This window comes from Manis pentadactyla, chromosome 1 (assembly GCF_030020395.1).
Source record: "Manis pentadactyla isolate mManPen7 chromosome 1, mManPen7.hap1, whole genome shotgun sequence".
Taxonomy (NCBI): Eukaryota; Metazoa; Chordata; class Mammalia; order Pholidota; family Manidae; genus Manis; species Manis pentadactyla.
In genome coordinates, this window is record NC_080019.1 from 202,469,911 (window position 1) to 202,495,374 (window position 25,464).

The following is a 25,464-nucleotide window of genomic DNA, read 5'->3' on the forward strand; positions in this document are numbered from 1 at the left end:
GGACTATTTTATAACTGAAAGTTTGTACCTTTGTCTCTTCACCCATTTTGCTGCTCACATCCATCCCCAACACCTGCCTCTGGCAACCACCAATATGTTCTCTCTGTGAGCTTGGGGTTTTTTCTTTTTTTTTAAGATTCCACGTATAAGTGGAACATGAGTGGATTCCACATGCAAGTGGATTATATGGTATTTGTTTTTCTCTGACTGACTTCACCTAACATAATACCCTCAGTTTTCATCCATGTTGTAAACGGCAAGAATTCCTTCTTTTTTAATGGGTGAATGATATTCCAAAGTATACATACACCACATTTTCATTATCCATTCATCCATTGATGTACATCTAGGTTGTTTCCATATCTTGGCTATTGTAGATAATGCTGCATTGAATACAGGGGTGTATATCTCTTCTTTGAGTTAGTATTTCTGTTTCCTTTGGATAAATACCCAGAAGTGGAATTTTTAGATCATATGGTGTTTCTACTTTTAACTTTTTGAGGAACTGCTGTACTGTTTTCCATAGTGGTTACAACAGTTAACATTCCCACCAGCACTGCACAAAAGTTCCCTTTCCTTCACAGCCTCACCAACACTTGGTATTTCTTTTTTTTTTTTATAATAGCCATTCTAACAGGTATGAGGTGATACCTTGTGGTTTTGATTTGTGTTCCCCTGATGATTAGAGATGTCGAGCACTTTTTCATGATTTCTAAAATATATCATCTTTACCTTGAAAAGGGTTTATATATCTGATACTTATGCATAAGTTTTTAAGGGATGTGTAATTAATATAAACATGCCACTTTAAAAATCATCAAACATTTCTAAAACTGAGCTGCTCATATATTTTAATTGCTGCCTAATTGTTCATCAAATTAATCTGCATCATTGTTAAATGTAAACAGTTGTTGGCTGGCTGCTTCACTTTTAGTAGTGAAGTGGATGTCAGCATCTATTTGGTCCAACCAACATTGATCTTTATGCAAGTACCTTCTTTCTCCTTGGTTTTAAAGTACCCCCCCCTCCCTTTTTTAAACAGTCCCCTTGGGCATTACTTTGAAGAGTGAGATCACAAGGTCAAAGGGATGATCATTTTTATGGCTCTTGATGGGTCTTGCCTGGAGACGCATCTTGGTAAAGGCCCTAGGGTCACAATAAATCTCCCTCGTGGAGGATGCAGGTGGTTTGCAAGGAAATTCCTCTGCGGGATGAGCGGTGACCACGTGTTAACCTTACTTGCTGCAGGCAGTTTGGGTTGATCGTATGCACTGCCCCCAGTCTGCTTACTCTCAGGTCTCCGTAGCTCAGCCCTTTCTTCCTTCCATATGCTAGCAGTGCTCAAGATATGCCCTGAATGCTATTTAATATACTGCACACGGAGAGGACTGCAGCTAGTAACTTAATTTTCCATTTTCCGCTCCCATCTCCACTTCTTTCCCGCATTGTCATGGCTGGCCTCGCTTGAAGCTGTGCTTGCTTCCCTCAGTCACACAGTTACATCTGGACTGCTCACTGTCTTGATCAAAGCGTTTCTGATTAAAACCCGAGAGCCAGAAACCAGAGAAAATAGTAAAGAAAGCTGGGACCAGGTAACCTGAGGGGTTAGGTTTAATTTTGTTTTAAACATACAATTGTGTGTACTTCTACCAAAAAAATGAGTTCTAGATCAGGGCCAGTAATGAGAAGTAAGTGTGCCGTTTTCTGTTAAGTCTATCCCCGAATTTCCCCCTCACCTTCCTTCTTATGGAGTGTACTCAGTTTCCCTGAAGCCTGTTCAGAACTTTTCCACTTTTCGCCTGTGTTCTGCTTATGCCCCACCGTGTACCCCTGGCAGTTTGCTGTGTCTGTGCCCTGTAAGTGCCCTTCCAGGTGCACTGGGGACTGGCAGTCCTGTTTCATACTGTAGGCAGAGGTCAGGGTGCCGTGGGGCAAGGTGAAGTCCATGTGCATCATCTTACACCAGCTCTTCTCACTTGGTCCTGCCTGCCCTTCCCAGGAGTGGCCCTTCCCTGCTTCACACTGACCTGGGGCAGCATCCAGCTACTTGGCTTTGGAAAGCCTCCAGCCTGAGCAAGTGTCATCCCCATTGCCTGGAATGCTCTTCCTTCCCTTGTTCTCAAGTCTACTTCTATTTCCTGACCAGTTTCTGTCATTTCTGTTGTGCAGCCTTCTTCAGCCCACTGCAAATAATTTCCTTTTTCTACTTAACATTCATTGAATACTTAACTCTGTTCTAGACCTTGTGCCAACTCTCTATGTGCATCACCTCGCTTAATCTTCACAGTCCTGAGTGGTAGAGACTAGTGTCCACATGGGGCCCTTGAGAACATCACACAGAGCAAGTACCAGACTCCAGGTCACATAAAAGGTCACGTAGCCTGAACTGTTGGCCACCCAGTGACACTGCTTCCTGTGGGCTTCCATCCTTGCAGCAAGTAGTCTGACTTGTCACTGTAGCTTTGTGCGCATACCTCTTCCTTCTCCCCAAAGGAGACGGGCAGCAGTTTGTTGAATGAAGAATCTGCTGGGCTTGTGGTTATCTTTTATGTAATTTATAAACTTACACGATCTTTTCATTTTTTTGAGGGAGTTGTTTCTTGAAACTTTGTTTATAGCTGTCTACATGGATTGCTTAGGCTCTCCGTGGCCTTTGATGCCTCAAATGTTCAGTTTCTGGCATGTAGCAGCACTGTACTCAGCACACTGTAGCCTGTTAGAGGGAGAGAAGGCGTGGCTCCCTCTCTGCATTTGCAGAGATGAGATTTACCACGTGGGATGCAACTAACAATTAAAGACAATACATTTGAGTATTTGATTATACAACAAATGCAAATTCTTTTCATGACATACAAGGCCCTTCACTATCTGATTCAAGACCACTTTTCTAACTTCATGTGTTCCTCTTCCATAGACCCCAACAATTCTGATATGTTTTGCAGTTCTCTGAACTCACTATGCTTTAAATGTCTCTGTTCCTTTGTGCATACTGTTCTGCAGCCTGGAATGCCTTCTCCTTCCTATCTGCTTGGCAGCTTATACTTCTCTTTTACAGCAACCTTCCCCGCTGCTTCTTTGGCCTTTGTTCATTTTTCTGTAGTGCAACTCTCACCATATAGTTTATAAGTCAGTTTTGTATGTCTGTTCCACCTGTTAAATGGTGAGCTACTTGAAGGCAAGGCCTGTGTCTCAGTGATGGAAAAATGAATGAGTGACAGAATAAGAATTGGATACCTGGAGAAGAGGGGACAGTGATATTCCACCATGGCTGGTTGTCAGTCAGGGATCACATTTGACTGCAAGAATAGAGATCTGCATAAAGCGGCTTAAAGAGATTAGGGGCTCATTCTCTCATGTGAAGCAAATTTGGAGGTGTAAGTGCTTAAGTGCTGGTGTGGGAAGGTGCTCCCATGTCATCAGAAGCCCAGGCTCTCACTCTGCTCAGCCACCTTTAATGCATGGCTTCCTTCATGGTAGCTTCATGGCCCTGAATGGCTGCTGTAGCTACAGCCATTTCATCCATTCTAGACATGAACTAAGAGTAGGTCAGTGAGTGAAGAAAATTTCTTCTCTCCATGAAGGCAGCCTCCTTTAAAAAGATCTCTCAGGCCCTACCCAACAGTTCCACCTTCATCTCATCTGTATTTTGAAGAGAGATTTATATGGTAATAAATATGGGTTATTTGTACATTTAATTTAAAATGACATTTTTTTAAAAAAAACCAATAGCTTTTACCTGTGAATATACTTTTCTTCAAAAAAGATAGCAGTTGACCAGTAAGCACATGAAAAGATGCTCAGCATCTTTAGTCGTCATGGAAACACAAATCAAAACCAGTGAGACAGGATGGCACTGAAATCAAAAGGACATAGTAACAGGTGTCAGCAAATGCATGGAAAAATTAGAACCTTCATGCCCTGCTGCTGGGACTGTAACATGGTGCAGCCGCTTCAGAAACCAGCCTGGCAGATCCTCACAATGTTGAACATTGAGTTACCATGTGACCCAGCATTTCCATTCCTAGGTACATTCCCAAGAGAATGAAAACACCTGTCCACATAAAAACCTGTACATGAATGTTCATAGCGGTACTATTCATAATAGCCACAAAGTGGAAACAACCAGAGGGTCCATCAAACAATGAATGGATCAACTAATTGTGGCTTATCCATATAATGGAATATTATTCAGCTATAAAAATGAATGAAATAACTCATAAATGCTGTAACATGGATGAACCTCTAAAACATGCTAAGTGAAAGAAGCCAGTCATGACAGACCAGACACTGATTTTATTAATGTGAAGTGTTCAGAACTGGCAAATCTGTAGAGACTGAACTTGATGAGTAGTGGCTTAGGGGTAAGGGGGAATGGAGAGTAACTGCTAATGGGTTTCTTCTGAGGGTGATAAAAATGTTCTAAAATGAGGTCATCGTGTTGGATGCTTGAGTATACTAAAAACCGTTGTACACTTTCCAAAGGGTGAATTATATGGGATGTGAGTTATATCCCAACAAGCCTGTTTTAAAAATCAGCTTTTATTCGATCGTGAGACATATCTTCGAAGTTAACTCAAAAGGAAGGAACTGGTGGCGCATAGGGTGGGGAGAAGTTCCTCAAACTAGTTAACATTTCAGGGATCGTATTTGTGTTCTCTTCATTTAAGTCCTGGCTTAAAAAATCTGCCCTGCGTGGCCAGGGTCAGATCCCTCTGGCTGGTTGCCCAGATGACTGAGATTCTGAGTCATTTCTTTGTTCTGTAGACTTATCATTTAAAAAATGAATCTACTTTTCTGAGTTTCCAAAGCTGAAGAATGGTGATGCCAGGGGGTCAGCAAATAGATGTACGAAGCCACTTTATCTGCAAAGCCGCAGGATGTCACAAGGGTTTGCTCTATGGGTCTCTTGTTCTTGGAGATTTTGTTGCTGCTACATGGGAGGAGGCAGTTCAGAGCCTGTGGGGAAGTCGTCATCGTATTTGGAAAGGGCTCTGCCAGGAGTCTGCAGTCTTCCTCAGCCTCTGATTCCTTAACAGTGAAAACCAGAGAGAAAATAGCTTTTTCACCCCAGGGTGGTCACACCAGATCATGGACATGAACCTGTTGCATAAACACAGGGTGTGTACCAGGGGTGCAGTCCAGGAATGTCAAATTTGGGGTGGCTCCAGAGGACATGGTTTGGAAAGTGAAAGGTTGAGAATTGTCTGGTGGAAGAAGAGGTTCATGGGGTTGGAAGGCTGTGGTAACAAAAATTGTTAGAAGATGCCAGCCAGCAACCCTTCCTCCGCTCTAAAGTCCGGTGCTGCCAGGCCAAGTCTCACATTATCAGTGCTTACTTGGGGCCATTTAAGTCAGATACAGGGGCAGCTGGCCGGCACTGCATGGGAATGCTGACATATGGTCAGAGGGGGGACCCAGTCTGTCCTCTGCTCTAAGCTTTCCTTAGACCAGCCTTTCCTATGTGTTCTGGATTCTTAAGCATCTTTTACAGAGGCTCATATTCTCCGAAAGCCCCTCAGGAATGAAAAGAAATAAATCATCATTTTTGTGTAGCTCAAGATCAAGAAGTGACTTTACATTTTTGTCCATGTATTTTAGATTGTAATGTTACTAAAGAATGTCCCAATGGGATTCAGATCAGATGAGTGAAACTTTCAGATTTGATTACAAAACTTTAGAAGTCTATTTATGGATTTTTCTAGCCATTTTTGTGCTCATCAAATTGTTCTTCACACTCCCTCTTCAATCAATGGTCTATTTTTGGTATAAATTAAGATACGAATAGAACACAATTTAGAAGTATGTCAGGGTAAAAACCACTGCAGCATTTAATTGTGTTCAGCTGACCCTAACACAAGTATGCTTATCTGCCAACCTCACTGCCATATATGTCCACTTGATGCCAACCCTCAAGAAGTTCTGTTAAAGTGGGAAGATAATTGTCATAGTTCATCGATTTTAAGGTGTACGTATTTCCCATTTAAACAGCTCTGAAATTTTAATATATCTCACAGCCTTTGTCATCTTACATTGATTTTTTTCTTGTGAGATGGTGCATCTCAATCAGTTACATCACATCTTAGATTTAATGAAATGTGGCAAATGATATTAGTCATTGAATTAAGAAAATTCATTCTCTTCATGTTCTTTCCTGTCTGGCCTTGCTTGTACATGTTGAATAATTCCATGCCTGTCTTGCTTTGCAACCAGGAGCTTCCACCTCACCTTCCTCCACAGAGAGTCAGTGAAGCATCTTTTTGTTTTTGCAGGTTTTTATTAACAGACTACAGGTGGATCTTCCATCCTCAGATCTCTAACGACAAAAGGTGTGGTGGGCCCTTTCTTCCTTCCCCATCCTTTCCATTCATCTAGCCTTTGGGGTCCCTCCCTGGGTGCTCAGTTTGTCTGACTGTCCCTGGAACCATTTTTGAGACGTGCTCATGCCCAGGCCCTTCCCTAAGTGACTGACTAATAATACAGGTCTGCCTGATGGTGTCTCTGGAATGAGAAGGGAGGATGGACATCCCCTTGCCCTCTTTGTAGAGAGTGGCCAGTTGTTTCCTTATCCTTCCTACATAGGACCTGCTGGCTCAATGACCTATAAGGGCCATTTTAGCACTTTCATTCTGTCTGTCTCCAAGGCTTCACCTTAGTAAGAACTCGTACTGTCTCCACCTCTCAGGGTGGTTTGACTCTTTACCGCTGAAGATCCTTCTTGTCTGGGATGGAATATTACCTAGAAGCACACACGTTCCAGAACCATGAACGACAGCAAGAGTAACCGAGAGGTGTACCAGCAGTACACTGTCATGGCCCCCGGGCTGCTGGCCCGCATCTCCAAACTGCTCATTGTTTGCCGGAATGCAGGTATTTCTGTACCTAAGGGCATCCGAAACATCTTTGAGTTCACTTGGGAGGAGCTCATCAGTGACCCCATGGTGCCTGCCCCATCTGACATCCTGGGCCTAGAGGTCAGCATTGGCACCCCAGCTGTGGTGCCTGTGGATTCAGCGTCTGTGCAGGCCCCCATCGAGAAGAAGCCACCACCCCCAGCACCACCTCCGCCAGTGCTGCCCACATCTGTGGGGCCAGCCAAGTTCGCCCACTCTCCCACCCCACCAGTGCCCTCCAGCCTGGAGACCCTGCACAGGTTCCATCGGCAGTCCATTCACCTGCTGACAGAGCTGCTCACCCTGAAGTTGAAGGCCATGGTGGAGTCCGTGTCTGGTAAGCCTGCCATGCCAGATTCTTCTCCATTTATTCTGGATCTGGGCGGGTCTGCGCGGACCAGTGTGTGTGTCCACCGCACCCACCCCAGACAAGTATGTAAGGATGCTGGGACTAAGTGGCAGCTGTGTGTCTGCTGTAGATATTGAACTCCTTCCCACAACCATCTCCAAGAATCATCCTCTTACTCTTCTCTACTCTCCACTTTTTCCTCCCATTCTCAGATCTTTGCTGAGTCCAGATGGGAAGGTTGACTGTGGAGAACAGTGTGAGGTCAGAGGGTGGAGTGGGTGGAAATGACACAGAGGTGGAGAGAGGCAGCACCAAGGAGGGGGCAAATTGGGAGGGCCAACCGTTTGTTAGCTAGACAGAGGCCAGTGGAGCCAGAATCAGGGAGAGTTAGGGGAACCGGGGTCCGTCCGTGGCAAGAGTGTCATCCCAAGGTCAAGATCTGTATCAGTAACTGAGCCTTCTCAATGCTGTGTTATTTTAAATCCCAATAGCATCAGTACCCAGGCCTATGGGTGGAAAGGGTGAAGGGCGGGGAACAAAATGCCACCTGACAGGTCTTGAGAACTTGAGACCCTTCCATTAGGAGCCCCCTCACACTTTATTTTCTGGGCCATTTTCTGAGGCCCTTTTCTGAAAGCATTAGTCCTGTGCTGGGAGGAAAATGAGTTACTTCAATGATTCCTTTAATAGGTGCCAACCTCCTGGACATCACCAGCCAGCTCCTCCACCTCAGAGCCAAGGAAATGGCTTTCAACTATCTGATTGGTACTGTCGGGAGAAGTAGCTGTGGTGTTGGACAGTTGGGAAAAGGTGGGTGCCTGAGCTTCAGCCCTTAGATGAAAGTTCAAACAGTACCAACAAGAGTGCAATGGAAAGGTCAGATCCCCAGTTTAAATTTTTGACCACGCAGATGGTCACTAGCATATACGGAGTTCGGCACCTTGAGTTCCACATGGGGCTTAGAGATGCATCTCACCTGAGGGTTCCGCAGCCTGCTGGTTTGCTGTATGGGTAGGAGCTGACCTGGTAGCCCAACTACGCGTCCTCAACTCTGCCTGGTGCTCTCCCACCCAATGTTACGTTCCCTCACTGAAAAGGAAACGGCTGTCACCATTAGCATTCCACCTCATAAGGTTACTAAGATTAATTTCCCAGGAGAGGGATTATTGGGGCAGAGAGTCTCAGTATGTGTATAGCTCTTGCTAAATATTGTTTTCTAGATGAATTTTCTCTATACTAGCAGGATTGACCAGTTTTATCCCATCTTCACCAGCATTGGCTATTGTTAGTTCATTTCTACTGAGTTCGAAGGTACTGAAAATTGTCCTAATTTCAACTTTTGGATCACTGGTGAAGATGATTGCATGTTTGCATCACCCAGTGTGCAGTCTATGGTTATAGTCTTTGTCTACATCCAAGGTCTCATACAATTTTTGAATGAGCCATGAAGAACTGCTTAACACTGCCTAACAGTTTCACACCTAACTAGTGAAGGGACCATATCTGGGGGAAGAATAAGGAAATAATCTGATGGGGTTTTTGTAGGATGATCAAGATTTTCCACTAGCAATGGGGATAGTAAATTTTCATTCTTGAATGGTCAGATATCAGATGATTCTACACAAGATTGTGATTCTGTAAGAGACTGATCTGTTGTTGAAGAAGCATCTGATTTCTAAGGCTTGGATAGTAGATGGTTGACTCTAAAATTCATCTGGCTGGTCCAGTGTTTATTCTCTTCACCTAGTGCAGCAGTCCTATCTGCATGTGCCCTCACAATGATGTCACCTTTCGTGCTGGCTTTCTGCTTCCTGCTCTGGTGTCATTTCACTCTTGAGATGTGCAGAGATGGGGAGCTGGTGCTGTAGAGCGGCACCTTGATTGGACCTTAAAATTTCCCTTAATTGCTCTGAGTTTACTTGTGCATTAAAAAGTCTTTCTTCCAAGATATGGTTGTTTTGTAACAACAGGGCACTTAGAATATCTGGTCTACCATTCTGCCAGACCAGAAAGTCCATATTGAAGAATGTTTTTCTCTTCTGCTCCAGAGTTCTTTATGATCATCTCAGCCATGGGAGTGAACTTGCCTTACCAGCTTATCTACGAGTCCTCTACTGGCTGTCTGAGCTTTTCTCTCTCAACTGGAAGGGAAATCAAGAAGAAAGCAGGTAGCAGATTCCCAGTAAGACCTCTTAGCCCATCTTTGGGGATTGGGATAGGGAGGGCAATGGAAGATTCCCTGTGTAGGTTCATGGGATGGCTTGGTTTAGTTTTCTGATGGCCAACATCCAAAAGACAAGGAACAACAACAAATGCTAGTGAGGATGTGGAGAAAGGAGATCCTACGCTGCTGGTGAGAATGTAAATTAGTTCAACCATTGTGGGAAGCAGTACGGAGGTTCCTCAAAAAACTAAAATTAGAAGTACCATTCGACCTAGGAATTCCACTCCTAGGAATTTACCCAAAGAAAACAAGGTCCCAGATTCAAAAAGAGATATGCACCTCTGTTTATCACACCACTACTTACAGTAGCTAAGATATGGAAGCAACCTAAGTGTCCATCAGTAGATGAACAGATAAAGAAGAGGTGGTACATATACACGATGGAATACTATTCTGCCATAAGAAAGAAACAAATCCTACCATTTGCAATAACATGGATAGAGCTAGAGGATACTATGCTTAGTGAAATAAGTCAGGCAGAGAAAGACAAATATCAAATGAATTCCCTTATTTGTGGAGTATAACGAAAGAAATCTGAAGGAACAAAATAGCAGACTCACAGACTCCAAGAATGGACTAGCGGTTACCAAAGGGGAGGGATTGGGGAGGGCGGGTGGGAAGGGAGGGAGAAGGGATTGTGGGGTATCATGATCAGTGCATGTGGTGTGTGTGGGGTCATGGGGAAGACAGTGTAGCACAGAGAAGACAAGTAGGGACTCGGTAGCATCTTACTACACTGACGGACAGTGACTGAAGTGGGGCATGGGAGGAAACTTGATAATAAGGGTGAATGTAGTAACCACATTGTTTTCCTTGTGAAACCTTCATAAGAGTGTATATCAATGATACCTTAATTTTAAAAAAATGTATAAAAAATGATCTGTTTGCAGATGACTTGATCTTACATGTAGAAAAGCCCAAAGATTCCCCCCAAAATCATTAAATTAATAAATGAATTCAGCAAAGCAGCAGTATACAAAGTCAACAGAAAAATCAGCTGCCTTTTCATACATAAACAGTGAACAATCTGAAAGGAGAATTACAAAAACAATTCCATTTACATAGCATCAATAAGAATAAAATACTGGGGAATTAACCAAGGAGGTGAAAAACTTATATAATGACAACTACAATACATTGCTTAAAGAAATAAGAATACATAAATAAATGGAAACATACCATGTTCATAGATAGGAAGACTTAATATTGTTAAAATGTAATACCCAGAGTGCTCTACAGATTCAGGGCAATGTCTTTCAAAATTCCAAAGATGTTTTTTGCAGGAATAGAAAAACTCATCCTAATATTCATATGAAATCTCAAGGGACCTCTGGATAGCCAAAACAATCTTGAAAAAGAACAACGAAACTGGAGGCCTCATACTTCCTGATTTAGAACTTAACTACAAAGCCACAGTAATCAAAATAGTGTGTTATTGGCATAATGACAAATATATAGGCCAGTGGAATAGAATAGAAACCCAGAAGTAAATCTTCACATGTGGTCAAATTATTTTTGACAAGAGTGCCAAGACCATTCAATGGGGAGTATCTTTTTGTTGTCTTTTCAACAAGTGGTGCTGGGAGAACTGGATTGGCACATGCAAAAGTGTGAAGTTGGACCCTTACCTAACTCTATATTGAAAAATTGAAATGAATAAAGGGCCTAAATATAAGACCTAAAACAATACAACTCTTAGAAGAAAACAGAACAAAAACCTCATACCATTGGATTTGGCAGTGATTTCTTGGATAAGACACCAGATGCACAGGCAAAAAAAGAAAAAATAGACAAATTGGACTTCATGAAAATTCCAAAATTTTTTTCATCGAAAGACACTATTCACAAAGTGGATATATTGGAATATCGCTCAACCTTAAAAAAGAAGGAAATTCTGACATATGATACAATATGGATGAACCTTGAGGACATTATGCTATGTGAAAAGCTAGTCAGAAAAAGACAAATACTGCATGATTCCACTTATGTGTGGTACTTAGAGTAGTCCAAATCATAAAGACAAAGTAGAATAGTTGTTTTCAGGGGCTGGGGGGCAGTGGGAGTTAGTGTTTAATGGGGACAGAGTTTTAATTTTACAAGATGAGAAGAGCTATATGGATGGATGGTGATGATGGTTGCACAACATTATTGCATTTTAATTAATCAATAATTAAATAATGCATTTAATTAACCACTGAACTGTATGCTTAAAAATGGTTATGGTAGATTTTTTTTTTTTGAGAGGGCATCTCTCATATTTAAGGATCAAATGGTTGTTAACAACAATAAAATTCTGTATAGGGGACTCAATACACAGTCATTAATCAACCCCAAGCCTATTTCTCAACAGTCTCCAATCTTCTGAAGCATAACGAACAAGTTCTTACATAGTGAATAAGTTCTTACATGGTGAACAGTGCAAGGGCAGTCATATCACAGAAACTTTCGTTTTTGATCCCGCATCATGAACTATAAACAATCAAGTCAGATATGATTATTTTTTTGATTTTTATACTTGATTTATATGTGAATCCCACATTTCTCCCTTATTATTATTATTATTATTATGTTTTTAATAAAATGCTAAAGTGGTAGGTGGATGCAAGATAAAGGTAGAAAACATAATTTAGTGCTGTAAGAGGGCAAATGTAGATGATCAGGTGTGTGCCTATAGACTAAGTATTAATCCAAGCTAGCCAAGGGCAACAAAACATCCACGGATGCAGAAGATTTCTCTCAAAACAGGGGGGGTGAGGTTCTAAGCCTCCCCTCTGTTGATCCCCAATTTCTCACCTGATGGCCCCCCTGGGACTGTGCCTGTCTTAGGTTGTTCCTCCCTTGAGGAATCTTACCCGTCTCTGGCTAACCAGTCATCTTCCGGGGCCATACAGGGAAATGTAAAGTTGGTAAGTGAGAGAGAAGCAATATTGTTTGAAAAGGTTAGCTTTTTACTTCTTTGCATATTTATGCCCTGTGGCTTCTATGCCCAGCATTTGTCTTGAGGTATCTTTACCACTTGGAAGAATTATGATACTCGGTAATTTTCGATATGAGGCACTAATTCTACTAAAGGGTTGTAATTAGGAAGGAAGAAGAAAAGCTATAGAAGTAGCAGATGGAAGAAAACATGGGAAGATTGATTATTTCTTTGACATATCTTCTTGTAGAGTAACATAAGCATGTATAGGTTTTAAACTACTAATTAAATTGCGCACGTACGTTAACATAATAGGAATACAGCTACATAACAAAAGCAGACCTACAATTACCAGCCATATCCAGTGAAACCAAGAAAACCAGTTAGGTACCCTAGGCATTTGTGAAAACATCAATGATATGATGGATATTGTCTAACTGAATTTGAATAGTTTGAGAAAAATCAGACAAATTAAAACACATTCCTGGGAACTGTTCACATCCCATATGTTCTTTTAACAGTAGATAGTCTATAGTCACACGATTTTGGAGCACTGCAACTTGCACTTCTCCTAATTCTTGGTTGAGTTCCGACAGTATAGATCCAGTCAAATTTGTTGTTTTACTGTATGCACAGGCCAGCTTATATATCTCCTTCTTCATTCCAATGGCAAGTCCAGGAACCGGTGGGATGACTGCAGCTACAACTGCAGCAGCGCCAGGATCTTTGTTGAAGTTTTTTGATGTTCATCTTCTAGAATGACTCTTCCAGAGGATGGTGATGTTGGAAGTTCTTCTTCATATTGTATCTTAATTCGTTTTCTGTGTAGCCAAATTAGGCTTTGATCCTCTGTATAAACACAAACAAACCCTTTGCCCACACTTTGATATGACCTTTATACCATTGTGAAGAACCTATTGGAGATCACCACACAGGAATTGCTTTTTTTTTTTTTCTTTCCGATGTTTTTGCATTTATTGTTTTCTGTCAACTACTTACAAGCATTATGACTTTCAATTCTTACAATAAACATATAAAATAGGTACTAGTCTTTTCCCCCTTTTACATAAGAAGAAAAAGAAGCATACATACAGCAATAAATTTACCCAAACTCACACAGCGAGTAGCAAAGCAATGATTTGAATTTAGGTTTCTCTAACAAAAACATTTGAAATATTACATTACATCAATTCTCAACAATTCCATCAGCAAATCAAATACTTGCAGAACACATTCCATGTAACTAATACTACTAGATTCACTGGTAGATCAAAAAATAAGTTTGCCACCTATTTGGGCAAATAACAGAAAACTTTGAATAAGAGAATGACCATTAAAAAAACCAACTGATTTCTTTGGGAAATATATGAGGTTTTGAAAGTCATTGTACTAGTTCTAGATTCTTGTATTTTAACTTTTTGTGAGCTTTGTTGAGGTATAATTTATATACAATAAAACTCTAAACTGTCAATGTCAAGTGTTTCCAGTTATGTAACCACCACCACTACAATCATTATATAGAATATTTCCACTACCCCAGAGTGTTCCCTATTGGCTCTTGGTACTCAGCATCCTCTTCTCTACCTCCAACTCTGGCAACCACTAATTTGTTTTCTGTCACTGTAGTTTTTGCCTTTTTTTTTAATGTCATATAAATTGAACTACACAGTATGCAGACTTCAGTGTCTGGCTTCTTTCACTTAGCATAATACTTTTTTGAAAATCATCCATGTTGTGTACACCAGTAGTTTGTTCATCTGTATTCCTGATTAGTTTTCCGCTTGATGAATGTACTACAATTTGTTTACCCATTCACCTACTGAAGGACACTTGGGTTGAATCTAGGTTTTGACTATTGTGAATAAATGCCAATGAACATTCAAGTAAAGATTTTTGTATGGATACATGCTTTCAATTCTCTATGCAAAAGTTTACAATAAACAGCAGAAAGTAATGTAGAACACCTAAATGTAGGAGGAAGTCCATAGTAGAGAAGGTCCTCCTTACAGAGATAAAAGAATTTTAAGAAGGATATGGTAGTCAACATCTAAGCCTCAAGTACATATGCCTTAGAGTAGGACTAAGAGGATGACAACTGGAAAAGTCATTATACAAAACTATTATCAGAACTTTGGAAAAAATAATTTCAATACAATTGTGAAAATATAAATCAAATTTTCAAGGAGTACAAAGAAGCAGTAAGGAATGAAACTGGAAGTACAGCCTACTCATTTAAAAATACTGACAGTAAAGGGGTGTGTGAGGGAAATGAAATGGCAGTTTTAGGAGATATCCAATTTCAAGGAAGATTGTAAATGACTCTGGGAGAAACTGATCTTATTCGTGGGAAGAGAAGAAAGAGTGGCATTGGAGAGAGGAGATCATTGATGCAGCAAGGTGCCAGAGAAGTGTGAAAAGGATGGGAACGAGAGGTACCTGCCTTGAAAAAGTATCTCTTACAGGATAAAGACAGATGTTAGGTGATTAGATATTAATGGAGAGGAGAGTTTGGCAATAAAAATCTACTTAGAAGGAAATCAGGAAATCAGGAAAGGCCAGGGAGCCGTATCAAATGGCCTCAATCTTACCCAAGGACTTAGATGGTAACTATATTCAAGCTGAAATACTAGAGCCTATATAAAGCCTGTATGGCGTCTACCATAGGGAATGATCAGATAAAGTCAAGAAGGGACAAAAGAACTAGCAAGTGAAGTGTGAAATCCAGCTAAAGTTCAGTAGTCCAAATTTATTGTGAACTTGGTCATCACGGTTTTGTGACTTTCCTCAGAAATCACAATAGAATAACAAAAAGCTTCTTTCCTGGGTTGAGAATGAGCTTTGCAGACTAAGCAAAAGATCAAAGAAATGAGAAATTATTTGAGTTAATAAGCAGGTATGTTTTTTTTTTTTTTTTAATAATTATTTTTTATTGAAGGGTAGTTGACGCACAGTATTACATTACATTAGTTTCAAGTGTGCAACACAGTGGTAGAACATTTATATACCTAATTCTAGGTTCCAGCTATCACCCTACCAAGCTGTTACAATATCTTGACTATATTCCTTATGCTATACATTACATCCCGGTTACTTATTTATTTTATCATTGGAAGTCTGTCCTTTTTTTTTTTTTTTTTTTTTTTGAGGGCATCTCTCATATTTATTGATCAAATGGTTGTTAACGACAATAAAATTCTGTATAGGGGAGTCAATGCTCAATGCACAATCATTAATCCACCCCAAGCCTAATTTTCGTCAGTCTCCAATCTTCTGAGGCATAACAAACAAGTTCTTACATGTAGAACAAATTCTTACATAATGAATAAGTTACATAGTGAACAGTACAAGGGCAGTCATCACAGAAACTTTTGGTTTTGCTCATGCATTATGAACTCTAAACAGTCAGTTCAAATATGAATACTCATTTGGTTTTTATACTTGATTTATATGTGGATACCACATTTCTCTCTTTATTATTATTATTTTTAATAAAATGCTGAAGTGGTAGGTAGATACAAGATAAAGGTAGAAAACATAGTTTAGTGTTGTAAGAGAGCAAATGTAGATGATCAGGTGTGTGCCTGTAGACTATGTGTTAATCCAAGCTAGACCAGGGCAATAAAACATCCACGTATGCAGAAGATTTCTCTCAGAACAGGGGGGGTGAGGTTCTAAGCCTCACCTCTGTTGATCCCCAATTTCTCACCTGATGGCCCCCCTGCGACTGTGCCTGTCTTAGGTTGTTCCTCCCTTGAGGAATCTTACCCGTCTCTGGCTAACCAGTCATCTTCCGGGGCCATACAGGGAAATGTTAAGTTGGTAAGTGAGAGGGAAGCCTTATTGTTTGAAAAGGTTAGCTTTTTACTTCTTTGCATATTTATGCCCTGTGGCTTCTATGCCCAGCATTTGTCTTGAGGTATCTTTACCACTTGGAGGAGTTATGATACTCGGTAAATTTGATATGAGGCACGAATTCTATTTAAGGGTTGTAATTAGGAAGGAAGAAGAAAAGCTATAGAAGTAGCAGGCGGAAGAAAACATGGGAAGATTGATTATTTCTCTGACATATCTTCTTGTAGAGTAACTTCACCATGAATAGGTTTTAAGCTACTACTTAAATTGCGCACACACATTAACATAATAGGAGTATAGTTACATAACCAAAGCCTACCTGTAATTACCAGCCATCTCCAGTGAAACCAAGAAAACCAGTTAGGCACCTTAGGCATTTGTGAAAACTTATCTATGATATGGTGGATATTGTCCAACTGAACTTGAACAGTCTGAGAGAAATCAGACAAATTAAAACAACCCATTCCTGGGGACTGTTCACATGCCATATGTTCTTTTAACAGTAAATAGTCTGTAGTTGTAAGATTTTGGAGCGCTACAATTTGCACTTCTCCAAATTCTTGGTTGAGTTCCAACAGTATAGATCCAGTCAAATTTGTTGTTTTACTGTATGCACAGGCCAGCTTAGATATCTCCTTCCTCATTCCCATGGCAAGTCCAGGAACTGGTGGGATGGGTGCATCTACAGCTGTAGCAGTGCGTGGATCTTTGTTGAGGTTTTTTGATGATCATCTTCTGGCATGAGTCTTCCAGAGAGTGCAGATGTTGGAAGTTCTTTTTCATATCGTATCTTAGTTCATTTTCGGGGTAGCCCAATTAGGCTTTGATCCTTTGTATAAACACAAACAGACCCTTTGCCTACACTTTTATATGCCCTTTATACCCTTGTGTAGAACTCGCTGGAGGTTACCACACAGGAACTGCCCTTTTTTTTTTTTTTTGCTTTGTTTTTGGTATCACTAATCTACACTTACATGACGAATATTATGTTAACTAGGCTCTCCCCTATACCAGGTCTCCCCTATAAACCCCTTTACAGTCACTGTCCATCAGCATAGCAAAATGTTGTAGAATCACTACTTGCCTTCTGTGTTGTACAGCCCTCCCTTTTCTCCTACCCCCCCATGCAAGTTAATCTTAATACCCCCCTACTTCTCCCCCCCCTTATCCCTCCCTACCCACCCATCCTCCCCAGTCCCTTTCCCTTTGGTACCTGTTAGTCCATTCTTGAGTTCTGTGATTCTGCTGCTGTTTTGTTCCTTCAGTTTTTCCTTTGTTCTTATATTCCACAGATAAGTGAAATCATTTGGTATTTCTCTTTCTCCGCTTGGCTTGTTTCACTGAGCATAATACCCTCCAGCTCCATCCATGTTGCTGCAAATGATTGGATTTGCCCTTTTCTTATGGCTGAGTAGTATTCCATTGTGTATATGTACCACATCTTCTTTATCCATTCATCTATCGATAGACATTTAGGTTGCTTCCAATTCTTGGCTATTGTAAATAGTGCTGCGATAAACATAGGGGTGCATCTGTCTTTCTCAAACTTGATTGCTGCGTTCTTAGGGTAAATTCCTAGGAGTGGAATTCCTGGGTCAAATGGTAAGTCTGTTTTGAGCATTTTGATATACCTCCATACTGCTTTCCACAATGGTTGAACTAACTTACATTCCCACCAGCAGTGTAGGAGGGTTCCCCTTTCTCCACAGCCTCGCCAACATTTGTTGTTGTTTGTCTTTTGGATGGCAGCCATCCTTACTGGTGTGAGGTGATACCTCATTGTAGTTTTAATTTGCATCTCTCTGATAATTAGCGATGTGGAGCATCTTTTCATGTGTCTGTTGGCCATCTGTATTTCTTTTTTGGAGAACTGTCTGTTCAGTTCCTCTGCCCATTTTTTAATTGGGTTATTTGTTTTTTGTTTGTTGAGGCGTGTGAGCTCCTTATATATTCTGGACGTCAAGCCTTTATCGGATGTGTCATTTTCAAAGATATTCTCCCATACTGTAGGGATCCTTCTTGTTCTATTGATGGTGTCTTTTGCTGTACAGAAGCTTTTCAGCTTAATATAGTCCCACTTACTCATTTTTGCTGTTGTTTTCCTTGCCCGGGGAGATATGTTCAAGAAGAGGTCACTCATGTTTATGTCTAAGAGGTTTTCGCCTATGTTTTCTTCCAAGAGTTTAATGGTTTCATGGCTTACATTCAGGTCTTTGATCCATTTTGAGTTTACTTTTGTATATGGGGTTAGACAATGGTCCAGTTTCATTCTCCTACATGTAGCTGTCCAGTTTTGCCAGCACCATCTGTTGAAGAGACTGTCATTTCGCCATTGTATGTCCATGGCTCCTTTATCAAATATTAATTGACCATATATGTCTGGGTTAATGTCTGGATTCTCTAGTCTGTTCCATTGGTCTGTGGCTCTGCTCTTGTGCCAGTACCAAATTGTCTTGATTACTATGGCTTTATAGTAGAGCTTGAAGTTGGGGAGTGAGATCCCCCCTACTTTATTCTTCTTTCTCAGGATTGCTTTGGCTATTCGGGGTCTTTGGTGTTTCCATATGAATTTTTGAATTATTTGTTCCAGTTCATTGAAGAATGTTGCTGGTAGTTTCATAGGGATTGCATCAAATCTGTATATTGCTTTGGGCAGGATGGCCATTTTGACGATATTAATTCTTCCTAGCCATGAGCATGGGATGAGTTTCCATCTGTTAGTGTCCCCTTTAATTTCTCTTAAGAGTGACTTGTAGTTTTCAGAGTATAAGTCTTTCACTTCCTTGGTTAGGTTTATTCCTAGGTATTTTATTTTTTTTGATGCAATTGTGAATGGAGTTGTTTTCCTGATTTCTCTTTCTGTTGGTTCATTGTTAGTATATAGGAAAGCCACAGATTTCTGTGTGTTGATTTTGTATCCTGCAACTTTGCTGTATTCCGATATCAGTTCTAGTAGTTTTGGGGTGGAGTCTTTAGGGTTTTTTATGTACAGTATCATGTCATCTGCAAATAGTGACAGTTTAACTTCTTCTTTACCAATCTGGATTCCTTGTATTTCTTTATTTTGTCTGATTGCCGTGGCTAGGACCTCCAGTACTATGTTAAATAACAGTGGAGAGAGTGGGCATCCCTGTCTAGTTCCCGATCTCAGCGGAAATGCTTTCAGCTTCTCGCTGTTCAATATAATGTTGGCTGTGGGTTTATCATAGATGGCCTTTATTATGTTGAGGTACTTGCCCTCTATTCCCATTTTGCTGAGAGTTTTTAACATGAATGGATGTTGAACTTTGTCAAATGCTTTTTCAGCATCTATGGAGATGATCATGTGGTTTTTGTCTTTCTTTTTGTTGATGTGGTGGATGATGTTGATGGACTTTCGAATGTTGTACCATCCTTGCATCCCTGGGATGAATCCCACTTGGTCATGGTGTATGATCCTTTTGATGTATTTTTGAATTCGGTTTGCTAATATTTTGTTGAGTATTTTTGCATCTACGTTCATCAGGGATATTGGTCTGTAGTTTTCTTTTTTGGTGGGGTCTTTGCCTGGTTTTGGTATTAGGGTGATGTTAGCTTCATAGAATGAGTTTGGGAGTATCCCCTCCTCCTCTATTTTTTGGAAAACTTTAAGGAGAATGGGTATTATGTCTTCCCTGTATGTGTGATAAAATTCCGAGGTAAATCCATCTGGCCCGGGAGTTTTGTTCTTTGGTAGTTTTTTGATTACTGCTTCAATTTCGTTGCTGGTAATTGGTCTGTTTAGATTTTCTGTTTCTTCCTGGGTCAATCTTGGAAGGTTATATTTTTCTAGGAAGTTGTCCATTTCTCCTAGGTTTCCCAGCTTGTTAGCATATAGGTTTTCATAGTATTCTCCAATAATTCTTTGCATTTCCGTGGGGTCCGTCGTGATTTTTCCTTTCTCGTTTCTGATACTGTTGATTTGTGTTGACTCTCTTTTCTTCTTAATAAGTCTGGCTAGAGGCTTATCTATTTTGTTTATTTTCTCGAAGAACCAGCTCTTGGTTTCATTGATTTTTGCTATTGTTTTATTCTTCTCAATTTTATTTATTTCTTCTCTGATCTTTATTATGTCCCTCCTTCTGCTGACCTTAGGCCTCATTTGTTGTTCTTTTTCCAATTTCGATAATTGTGACATTAGATCATTCATTTGGGATTGTTCCCCCCTTTTAAAATATGCTTGGATTGCTATATACTTTCCTCTTAAGACTGCTTGTGCTGCGTCCCACAGAAGTTGGGGCTTAGTGTTGTTGTTGTCATTTGTTTCCATATATTGCTGGATCTCCATTTTGATTTGGTCATTGATCCATTGATTATTTAGGAGCGTGTTGTTAAGCCTCCATGTGTTTGTGGGCCTCTTTGCTTTCTTTGTACAGTTTATTTCTAGTTTTATGCCTTTGTGGTCTGAAAAGTTGGTTGGTAGGATTTCAATCTTTTGGAATTTTCTGAGGCTCTTTTTGTGGCCTAGTATGTGGTCTATTCTGGAGAATGTTCCATGTGCACTTGAGAAGAATGTATAGCCCGCTGCTTTTGGATGTAGAGTTCTATAGATGTCTATTAGGTCCATCTGCTCTACTGTGTTGTTCAGTGCTTCCGTGTCCTTACTTATTTTCTGCCCAGTGGATCTATCCTTTGGGGTGAGTGGTGTGTTGAAGTCTCCTAGAATGAATGCATTGCAGTCTATATCCCCCTTTAGTTCTGTTAGTATTTGTTTCACATATGCTGGTGCTCCTGTGTTGGGTGCATATATATTTAGAATGGTTATATCCTCTTGTTTGACTGAGCCCTTTATCATGATGTAGTGTCCTTCTTTATCTCTTGTTACTTTCTTTGTTTTGAAGTCTATTTTGTCTGATATTAGTACTGCAACCCCTGCTTTCTTCTCACTGTTGTTTGCTTGAAATATGTTTTTCCATCCCTTGACTTTTAGTCTGTACATGTCTTTGGGTTTGAGGTGAGTTTCTTGTAAGCAGCATATAGATGGGTCTTGCTTTTTTATCCATTCTGTTACTCTGTGCCTTTTGATTGGTGCATTCAACCCATTAACATTTAGGGTGACTATTGAAAGATATGTACTTATTGCCATTGCAGGCTTTAAATTCGTGGTTACCAAAGGTTCAAGGTTAGCCTCTTTAGTATCTTACTGCCTAACTTAGCTCGCTTATTGAGCTTTTATATACACTGTCTGGAGAGTCTTTTCTTCTCTCCCTTCTTGTTCCTCCTCCTCGATTCTTCATATGTTGGGTGTTTTGTGCTGTGCTCTTTCTAGGAGTGCTCCCATCTAGAGCAGTCCCTGTAAGATGTTCTGTAGAGGTGGTTTGTGGAAAGCAAATTCCCTCAGCTTTTGTTTGTCTGGGAATTGTTTAATCCCACCGTCATATTTGAATGATAGTCGTGCTGGATACAGTATCCTTGGTTCAAGGCCCTTCTGTTTCATTGTATTAAATATATCATGCCATTCTCTTCTGGCCTGTAGGGTTTCTGTTGAGAAATCTGACGTTAGCCTGATGGGTTTCCCTTTATAGGTGACCTTTTTCTCTCTAGCTGCCTTTAACACTCTTTCCTTGTCCTTGATCTTTGCCATTTTAATTATTATGTGTCTTGGTGTTGCCCTTCTTGGATCCTTTCTGTTGGGGGTTCTGTGTATTTCCGTGGTCTGTTCGATTATTTCCTCCCCCAGTTTGGGGCAGTTTTCAGCAATTATTTTTTGTAAGATACTTTCCATCTCTTTTCCTCTCTCTTCTTCTGGGACCCCTATAATACGGATATTATTCCTTTTGGATTGGTCACACAGTTCTCTTAATATTGTTTCATTCCTGGAGATCCTTTTGTCTCTCTCTATGTCAGCTTCTATGCGTTCCGGTCTTTGATTTCAATTCCATCAATGGCCTCTTGCGTCCTATCCATTCTGCTTATAAACCCTTCCAGAGTTTGTTTCATTTCTGTGATCTCCTTTCTGGCGTCTGTGACCTCCCTCCGGACTTCATCCCATTTCTCTTGCGTATTTCTCTGCATCTCTTTCAGCATGTTTATGATTCTTATTTTGAATTCTTTTTCAGGGAGACTGGTTAGGTCTGTCTCCTTCTCTGGTGTTGTCTCTGTGATCTTTGTCTGCCTGTAGCTTTGCCTTTTCATGGTGATAGGAATAGTCTGCAGAACTGGGACAAGTGACGGCTGGAAGGACTTCCTTTCTTGTTGGTTTGTGGCCCTCCTCTCCTGGGAGAACAGCGGCCTCTAGTGGCTTGTGCTGCGCAGCTGCGCGCAGACAGGGTTCCTGCTTCCTGCCCGGCTGCTATGGAGTTAATCTCCGCTGTTGCTGTGGGCGTGGCCTGGCTCGGGCAGCTACTCCAAAATGGTGGAGTCGCGTTGGAGCAGGAGCTGCTGGGAGGCTATTTATCTCCTTAAGGGGCCTCCCTGCTCCCTGCAGCCCAGGGGTTAGGGTGCCCAGAGATCCCGGATTCCCTACCTCTGGATTAAGTGACCCGCCCTGCCCCTTTAAGACTTCCAAAAAGCACCCGCCAAAACAAAACAACGACCACCAAAAAAAAAAAGAAAAAAAAATTTTTTTAATTAAAAAAAAAAAAAAAAAAGTTTTTAATTAAAAAAAAAAAAGGTGGTCGTTCGTTTTTCTTTATTCTCTGGTGCCAGCCTCAGGCCTCTGCTCACCGGTCTTTCTGCCCTGTTTCCCTAGTATTGGGGTCCCTATCCCTTTAAGACTTCCAAAAAGCGCTAGCCAAAACGAAACAGCAAAAAAGCAAAAAAAATGGTCACGCGCTTTTCTTATGTCCTCTGTCGCCCAGCCTCCAGTGCCCGCTCACTGTTCTTGCTGCCCTGTTTTCCTAGTATCGAGCGCCCTGCACTCTGGCCCGGATGGCTGGGGCTGGGTGTTCGGCAGTCCTGGGCTCCGTCTCCCTCCCGCTCTGCCTGCTCTTCTCCCGCCGGGAGCTGGGGGGAGGGGCGCTCAGTTCCCGCGGGGTCGGGGCTTGTATCTTACCCCCTTCGCGAGGCGCTGGGTTCTCTCAGGTGCGGATGTGGTCTGGATATTGTCCTGTGTCCTCTGGTCTTTATTCTAGGAAGGGTTGTCTTTGTTATATTTTCATAGATATATGTTGCTTTCTTTTTTTTTTTTTTTTTTTTTAAGAGAAAGGAATATTATCAGAAAAATGTACTTCCATAGCTGATCATCTGACACCCTTTAAAAGATCAAAATTAAGGATATGTAAAGCATTAATCGTAGCATTAATCGTTGATTTGCAGTTAGTTTTATCCCATCAGGGAGTAATCCCCCTTTTCTTTCTCTTTTTTTTTATCATTAATCTACAATTACATGAAGAATATTATGTTTACTAGGCTCTCCCCTATAACAAGTCCCCCCACAAACCCCATTACAGTCACTGTCCATCAGCATAGCAAAATGTTATAGAATCCCTACTTGTCTCCTCTGTGTTGCACAGCCCTCCCCTTTCTCCCACCCCCCACATTATGCATGCTAATCATAATACCCCCCCCTTATCCCTCACTACCCACCCATCATCCCCAGTCCCTTTCCCTTTGGTAACTGTTAGTCCATTCTTGGGTTCTGTGATTCTTCTGCTGTTTTGTTCCTTCAGTTTTTCCTTTGTTCTTATACTCCACAGATGAGTGAAATCATTTGGTATTTCTCTTTCTCCACTTGGCTTATTTCACTGAGCATAATACCCTCTAGCTCCATCCATGTTGTTGCAAATGGTAGGATTTGTTTTCTTCTTATGGCTGATTAATATTCCATCACGTATATGTACCACATCTTCTTTATCCATTCATCTACCGATGGACACTTAGGTTGCTTCCAATTCTTGGCTATTGTAAATAGTGCTGCGATAAACATAGGGGTGCATCTGTCTTTTTCAAACTGGAGTGCTGCATTCTTAGGGTAAATTCCTAGAAGTGGAATTCCTGGGTCAAATGGTAAGTCTATTTTGAGCATTTTGAGGAACCTCCATACTGCTTTCCACAAAGGCTGAACTAATTTACATTCCCACCAGCATTGTAGGAGGGTTCCCCTTTCTCCACAACCTTGCCAACATTTGTTGTTGTTTGTCTTTTGGATGGTAGCCATCCTTACTGGTGTGAGGTGATATCTCATTGTGGTTTTAATTTGCATTTCTCTGATGATTACCGATGTGGAGCATCTTTTCATGTGTCTGTTGGCCATCTGAATTTCTTTTTTGGAGAACTGTCTGTTCAGTTCCTCTGCCCATTTTTAAATTGGATTGTTTGTTTTTTTGTTTGTTGAGGTGGGTGAGCTATTTATATATTTTGGATGTCAAGCCTTTATCGGATCTGTCATTTATGAATATATTCTCCCATACTGTAGGGTACCTTTTGTTCTATTGATGGTGTCTTTTGCTGTACAGAAGCTTTTCAGCTTGATGTAGTCCCACTTGTTCATTTTTGCTTTTGTTTTCCTTGCCTGGGGAGATATGTTCAAGAAGAGGTCACTCATGTTTATGTCTAAGAGATTTTTGCCTATGTTTTTTTCTAAGAGTTTTATGGTTTCATGACTTACATTCAGGTTTTTGATCCATTTTGAATTTACTTTTGTGTATGGGGTTAGACAGTGATCCAGTTTCATTCTCTCACATGTAGCTGTCCAGTTTTGCCAGCACCATCTGTTGAAGAGACTGTCATTTCTCCATTGTATGTCCATGGCTCCTTTATCAAATATTAATTGACCATATATGTTTGGGTTAATGTCTGAAGTCTCTAATCTGTTCCACTGGTCTGTGGCTCTGTTCTTGTGCCAGTACCAAGTTGTCTTGATTACTATAGCTTTGTAGTAGAGCTTGAAGTTGGGGAGTGAGATCCCCTCCCCACTTTCTTCTTCTTTCTCAGGATTGCTTTGGCTATTCGGGGTCTTTGGTGTTTCCATATGAATTTTTGAACTATTTGTTCCAGTTCTTTGAAGAATGTTGTTGGTAATTTGATAGGGATTGCATCAAATCTGTATATTGCTTTGGGCAGGATGGCCATTTTGACGATATTAATTCTTCCTAACCAAGAGCATGGGATGAGTTTCCATTTGTTAGTGTCCTCTTTAATTTCTCTTAAGAATGTCTTGTAGTTTTCAGGTATAGGTCTTTCACTTCTTTGGTTAGGTTTATTCCTAGGTATTTTATTCTTTATGATGCAATTGTGAATGGAGTTGTTTTCCTGATTTCTCTTTCTATCGGTT

The 25,464-nt window shown here is 40.8% G+C and overlaps 1 protein-coding gene across 1 annotated transcript in view; it reads left to right on the forward strand.

Annotated features, from left to right (window-relative positions):
- Window positions 1–2,873: 2,873 nt before the first annotated feature.
- The window catches only part of C1H3orf20 (chromosome 1 C3orf20 homolog), a 97,711-nt gene continuing 75,120 nt past the window's right edge, over window positions 2,874–25,464 (forward strand). Inside the window, 4 exon segments of the mRNA XM_057488773.1 lie at window positions 2,874–7,227; window positions 7,515–7,517; window positions 7,930–8,049; window positions 9,288–9,407. Of these exon segments, the coding sequence (XP_057344756.1) occupies window positions 6,762–7,227; window positions 7,515–7,517; window positions 7,930–8,049; window positions 9,288–9,407 (709 nt within the window). The 5' untranslated portion in view covers window positions 2,874–6,761.